At 47.1% G+C, this 7,500-nt stretch overlaps 1 protein-coding gene across 1 annotated transcript in view; it reads left to right on the top strand.

The window, feature by feature from the left end:
* Positions 1-1,994, top strand: part of LOC105893760 (atrial natriuretic peptide receptor 1-like) — a 55,049-nt gene extending 53,055 nt beyond the window's left edge. Inside the window, 2 exon segments of the mRNA XM_042710717.1 lie at positions 68-224; positions 1,652-1,994. Of these exon segments, the coding sequence (XP_042566651.1) occupies positions 68-224; positions 1,652-1,803 (309 nt within the window). The 3' untranslated portion in view covers positions 1,804-1,994.
* Positions 1,995-7,500: the final 5,506 nt, after the last annotated feature.

Raw genomic sequence — 7,500 nt, forward strand, 5'->3', positions numbered from 1 at the left:
TGGCCCACAGGCCCTGTGTGTGTGTGTGTGTGTGTGTGTGTGTGTGTGTGTGTGTGTGTGTGTGTGTGTGTGTGCATTCTCACGTCTGTGTGTGTGTGTGTGTGTGTGTGTTTCATGGCCCACAGGCCCTGTGTGTGCCGGAGTGGTGGGACTGAAGATGCCTCGGTACTGTCTGTTTGGAGACACAGTGAACACAGCATCACGCATGGAGTCCAACGGAGAAGGTCAGTCAACACACACACACACACACACACAGACGTCACATCATCACACACACACACACACACACACACACACACACAGACGTCACATCATCACACACACACACACACACACACACACACACACACACACACACGTCACATCATCACACACACACACAGACATCACATCATCACACACACACACACACACACACACACACACACAGACGTCACATCATCACACACACACACACACACACACACACACACAGACGTCACATCATCACACACACACACACACACACACACACACACACACACACACACACACACAGACGTCACATCATCACACACACACACACACACACACACACACACACACACACACACACACACGTCACATCATCACACACACACACACACACACACACACACACACACACACAGACATCACATCATCACAGCATGCTCAAGTTATACGTATTATCATCACAGCATCAGTTGCTTAGATTACAGCCACATTATCACAATATGACCCTACCATCAGATACAAAATCACAATATGACCCTCACAACAGATACAAAATCACAATATGACCCTAACATCAGATACAAAATCACAATATGACCATAACATCAGCCACATTATCACAATATGACCATAACATCAGCCACATTATCACAATATGACCCTAACATCAGATACAAAATCACAATATGACCCTCACATCAGATACAAAATCACAATATGACCATAACATCAGATACAAAATCACAATATGACCATAACATCAGCCACATTATCACAATATGACCCTCACATCAGATACAAAATCACAATATGACCATAACATCAGCCACATTATCACAATATGACCCTAACATCAGATACAAAATCACAATATGACCCTAACATCAGCCACATTATCACAATATGACCCTAACATCAGATACAAAATCACAATATGACCCTAACATCAGCCACATTATCACAATATGACCCTCACATCAGATACAAAATCACATCAGCCACATTATCACAATATGACCATACCATCCGGTATACACTATAAATCAAATGTACATTTAATGAAAAGACTTTCCTCGCAGAAGAAGACATTCCTCGTGACATGCGAACAGCTTACTCTTTCACCCCTGACCCCCACTGACCCCCACTGACCCCCACTGAACCCCACTGACCCCCACTGAACCCCCCTGACCCCAACAGCTTACTCTTTCAGTCTCCTCTCCTTTCTTGTGTCCATCTACCTTTCCACTGTTCTCTCTCCTCTCTCTCCCCCTCTCTCTCTCCTCTCTCTTTCCTCTGTTCTCTCTCCTCTCTTTCCTCTCTTCTCTTCTCTTTTCTCTGCCCTCCTCTCTCTTCTCTTCTCTTTTCTCTCTCCTCCTCTCTCTCCCCCTCTCATTTCTCCTCTGTGGTTTGGTTTCAGCGCTGAAGATCCATGTGTCTGAGGCGACGGCTTCCATCCTGGAGGGGTCGAGCTGCTTCCAGCTGGAGCTGAGAGGAGAGGTGGACGTGAAGGGGAAGGGGCGCGTGAGGACGTACTGGCTTCTGGGAGAGAACACCTCCAACACCACCTAACACACACACACACACACACACACACACACACATCCTGGAGGGGTCGAGCTGCTTCCAGCTGGAGCTGAGAGGAGAGGTGGACGTGAAGGGGAAGGGCCGCGTGAGGACGTACTGGCTTCTGGGAGAGAACAGCTCCAACACCACCTCACACACCTAACACACACACACACACACACACACACACACACACACACACAGCTCCAACACCACCTAACACACCACAGCTCCAACATCACCTAACACACAGCTCCAACACCACCTCACACACACACACACACACACAGCTCCAACACCACCTCACACACAGCTCCAACACCACCTCACACACACACACACACAGCTCCAACACCACCTCACACACAGCTCCAACACCACCTCACACACACACACACACACACACACACACACAGCTCCAACACCACCTCACACACACACACAGCTCCAACACCACCTCACACACACACACACACACACACACACAGCTCCAACACCACCTAACACACCACAGCTCCAACATCACCTAACACACAGCTCCAACACCACCTCACACACACACACACACACACAGCTCCAACACCACCTCACACACAGCTCCAACACCACCTCACACACACACACACACAGCTCCAACACCACCTCACACACAGCTCCAACACCACCTCACACACACACACACACACACACACACACAGCTCCAACACCACCTCACACACACACACAGCTCCAACACCACCTCACACACCACCTAACACCACCTCACACACCACCTCTCACAGCTCCAACACCACCCCACACACACACACACCCAGCTCCAACACCTCACACACCACAGCTCCAACACCACCTCACACAGCTCCAACACCACCTAACACACACCTCAAACACCACCTCACACACACCTCACACACACCTCACACACCACAGCTCCAACACCACCTCACACAGCTCCAACACACACACACACACAGCTCCAACACCACCTCACACACACACACACACACACCTCCAACACCACATCACACACACCTCACACACCACCTAACTCACACACACACACACCACACCTCCAACACCACCTCACACACACCTCACACACCACCTCACACACCACCTAACTCACACACACACACACACAGCTCCAACACCACAGCTCCAACACCACCTCACACACCTCACACACACAGCTCAAACACCACCTCACACACACACACACACACACACACACACACACACACACACACACACACAGCTCCAACACCACCTCACACACACAGCTCAAACACCACCTCACACACACACACACACACACACACACACACACACAGCTCCAACAGCATCCTCCTCTTCCTCTTCCTCTTCCTCTTCCTCCTCGCTTTAAAGAAAGACAATGACTCTTCAGGCTTCTTTGGAGGATCTGTAAAGGGTGCTGTGAAGAACACAAGGAGTTATGCCTAATTCCTCAGGGCCATAGACAGGCCCTTTAAAGATGCATCGCAACCATGTTCACTTCCTGAGTCTCAACCATGTTCACTTCCTGTTCACTTCCTGAGTTTCAACCATGTTCACTTCCTGAGTTTCAACCATGTTCACTTCGTGTTTAAACCATGTTCACTTCCTGAGTTTCAACCATGTTCACTTCCTGAGTTTCAACCATGTTCACTTCCTGTTCACTTCCTGGGTTTAAACCATGGCTGTGTTCGGATTCTTAGATAGCTGTCTAATCCTTGATCTCTAGTTGGACAGGTGTCTGACGAGAGAGGTCCTTTCGGGGGAAGGTATCTCAAAAACCGTTGATTTCGAACAGTCTATTAAGATAGGATGTACGGCAACATGACGCTGTGTCATCATCCTGTGTGTGCTTATTTGCTAGCTAGCAGCTACTGTTAGCGACCTGGCTAACGGATACATCGCTAACGAAACAGACTATTTTTGTTAATCAATCATGACATAAGTACATAGTACACTGTTTATTTCTCGGTAACTTTTAAAAAAAATTACCAAAAAAAGCAAAGAAACGTACATCGGTGAATACTTTTGTGGAACTTCGACGATTTCATCCGCCATCTTTTTTAAAATTTGTCTCCGGTTAGGGAATGGCGCAGAGAGTTATGGGTAATACCTGCCGCCATAAGACAGCAAGGCAGCTCAGAAGCTCTCTTAAAAAATGACCGTTATGTGACGTATTTCAAGGTATCTTACTAGAGAGGAAGAGAGGGTTTAAGACAATTCGAACAGTACTTGCTCTCTTAGGAAGGAAGGAAGGAAGGAAGGGAGCATTTTAAGCCAATTCGAACAGGCCCCAAGTTCACTTCATGTTCACTTCCTGAGTTTCAACCATGTTCACTTCCTGTTCACTTCCTGGGTTTCAACCATGTTCACTTCCTGGGTTTCTCCCCAACAGCATTATTGGGACAGAAGTGGATCCCATGTCAGATGATGTTGAACTGATGAGCTTCACTGAGGCGCATTGCTAAGGGGTAGCATTACTGCTAAACAGAGTGTGCTAGCGGTAGCATTACTGCTAAACAGAGTGTGCTAGGGGTAGCATTACTGCTAAACAGAGTGTGGTGAATACAGCATTACTGCTAAACAGAGTGTGCTAGCGGTAGCATTACTGCTAAACAGAGTGTGTTGAATACAGCATTACTGCTAAACAGAGTGTGCTAGCGGTAGCATTACTGCTAAACAGAGTGTGCTAGCGGTAGCATTACTGCTAAACAGAGTGTGGTGAATACAGCATTACTGCTAAACAGAGTGTGCTAGCGGTAGCATTACTGCTAAACAGAGTGTGCTAGCGGTAGCATTACTGCTAAACAGAGTGTGGTGAACACAGCATTACTAACCCTAGAACACGAGTCATTTATCATTTAATGAGAAGGTCAGAACATTTAGCTTTCTACATAGTTTCTGAAAATGTGTGGATTTGTGCATAAATGTGAATCGATATGTAGAATAAAAGGGATTCATTGCATAGCTGTAAAACACTCAACAATACTATTGAGGTTGGAGTGTGCATTAGTCTTAAAGGTTGTTGCTAATAGTTCTCATATTTAGGAGCATACCCACATAGCTTTGTTGTTGGTAATATTTCTCATATTTAAGAGCATAACCACATAGCTTTGTTGTTGCTAATATTTATCATATTTAAGAGCATAACATTTACATTTAGTCATTTAGCAGACGCTTTTATCCAAGGCGACTTACATATGTGTGACAATGTATATACATTTACACTGATGGCACACTGCACATCAGGAGCAATTAGGGGTTCAGTGTCTTGCTCAAGGACGCTTCGACAGGGAATCGAACTAGCAACCTTCTGATTACTGAACGACTTCTCTACCACTGTACCGCTGTCGCATAACCACATATTTGTCATATTTAAGAGCATCTGTTCTGGATCTGTTTGTTCAATAAACATATCTTTCAGTGCTCATGCCATAGCCCAGAAGGGTGCCCCTCATAGGTTAAGGGTCATGGGTTAGGGGTTAAGGGTCATGGGTTAAGGGTTAAGGGTTGTCGTGTTTGCTGTCATTAGCGCCCCACATGTTGCTGAATGCCTATCGGACTGAGTACTGTTGTCTTACGGTGTCGGCATGTAAACTGGGAGTCCCAGCATCGCCATCTATTGGATGGAGGGACTTACTGCAGCGCCTCACTCCAGCGGTCATGACCCTTTAGTTTAGCACACGCTGCTGCCCAGCAGGGGGTCACTCAGAGGTCAGAGGTCAGGACCCTTTAGTTTAGCACATGCTGCTGCCCAGCAGGGGGTCAATCAGGAGGTCAGAGGTCAAGAGGTCAGAGAGGGCTGTGCCCTCAGAGGTGATCTGAAGAGTGAGGAGAAATAAAGCTCTATTTGAGACTGTATGGTGTGTGTGTGTGTGTGTGTGTGTGTGTGTGTGTATCGTATAACCCTAACCCTTCATGTACACGACGTGTGTATGGTGTGTGTGTGTGTATGGTGTGTGTGTGTGTGTGTGTCGTATAACCCTAACCCTTCATGTACACGATGTGTGTGTGTATGGTGTGTGTGTGTGTGTGTGTGAATATGAGTATGCGTGTGTGTTTTTGTGTGTGTTCAAAAGGTGAGTGTGTGGGCCTGCCTGTGTGTGTCTGAGTATGAGTATGTGTGTGTGTTGCCCTGATACCAGTTGTTTTACAAAAGTCTGAAATTTTGTGTCTTAATTTTATGATTTGTAATAAGAGGCTAATTGTATTGATTTGTAATAAGAGGCTAATTGTATTGATTTGTAATAAGAGGTATAATTACTAGACTGGATGTTTTAAGGGTTTTAAAGGGATTTTAATTATTTTATTGTAGGAAACATAATGTGTGATTATGTCGTTTATTATTATCTTTACTTGATAATAAAATTCAAAAGAAATCTGAAATGCTGCTGAGTTTTCAATTTGAGAAAGTGGGGTTTTCTGGGGTTAGGGGTCAGCGCTAGGGCACGGTGGCACGGTGGCTCAGGTGCTTGCTATGCCGCCTCACAGCAAGAAGGCCATGGGTTCGATTCCCACATGGGGCGCTGTTGGCTCTGGGGGGCAGGTCCTCCCCAGACCTTCAGTGCTCAGGTGGGCTATCTCCCGGGCCTTTCTGTCTTTCTGCATGTTCTCCCCGTGTTCACAAGGGGTTTCCTCCACTAAGAACCCCAACAGAAAAACATGCACCAGCAAAAAGAACAGAACACTCCTGTCCGTCCCTGACTGAGACAGACGGTTCAATTGGTCCCTGGGCGCTGAGAAGCTGCCCACTGCTCCTGGAGGATCCTGGAGGAGGGACGATCCGGGATGGGTTAAAGGCAGAAGTTGAATTCATGGCGACCTCAGGCCTGCGTGTGCGTGCGTGTGTGTGTGTGTGTCCTGTGTCGCCTACATATATAACACGTGTGTGTTGCAGTGAGTCGTTTGTGCAATAAAAAACTGACAGCAGTCAGCCTTGTTGTAGGGTTGTGGTTCGTCCCCACAGAGTGGTGTGCCCACCCACTGATGATGAAATCTGACCCTGGCAGACCCTCACGGACGTAATGCAATGAAACCATCATAATGGTATCTATCTATTTGTCTATCCTTGGGCTGGGGGGCTTAAAACCCCTGCACACTGCACAGCACTGTACCTGCTGGCTAGCGCTACATATGGTACCTGGTGCTGGTGGCTACATATGGTATCTGCTGGCTACCGCTACAATATGGTACCTGCTGCTGGCTACCGCTACATATGGTACCTGCTGCTGGCTAACGCTACATATGGTACCTGCTGGTGGTGGCTACCGCTACATATGGTACCTGCTGCTGGTGGCTACATATGGTACCTGCTACCGCTACATATGGTACCTGCTGCTGGCTACCGCTACATATGGTACCTGCTAGCCCGCTACCGCTACATATGGTACCTGCTGCTGGCTACATATGGTACCTGCTGCTGGTGGCTACCGCTACATATGGTACCTGCTGCTGGTGGCTACCGCTACATATGGTACCTGCTGCTGGCTACCGCTACATATGGTACCTGCTGCTGGCTAACGCTACATATGGTACCTGCTAGCTACCGCTACATATGGTACCTGCTGCTGGTGGCTACATATGGTCACCTTCATTGTACAATTCATTTAGTATTTTTATTGATGTAATGCCACAATATTGTCTCACAGCACCTTGTTAGACAGAGGCAGACAGAAAAGAATGTGAATTAGT

Source organism: Clupea harengus, chromosome 19 (assembly GCF_900700415.2).
Source record: "Clupea harengus chromosome 19, Ch_v2.0.2, whole genome shotgun sequence".
Classification (NCBI taxonomy): domain Eukaryota; kingdom Metazoa; phylum Chordata; class Actinopteri; order Clupeiformes; family Clupeidae; genus Clupea; species Clupea harengus.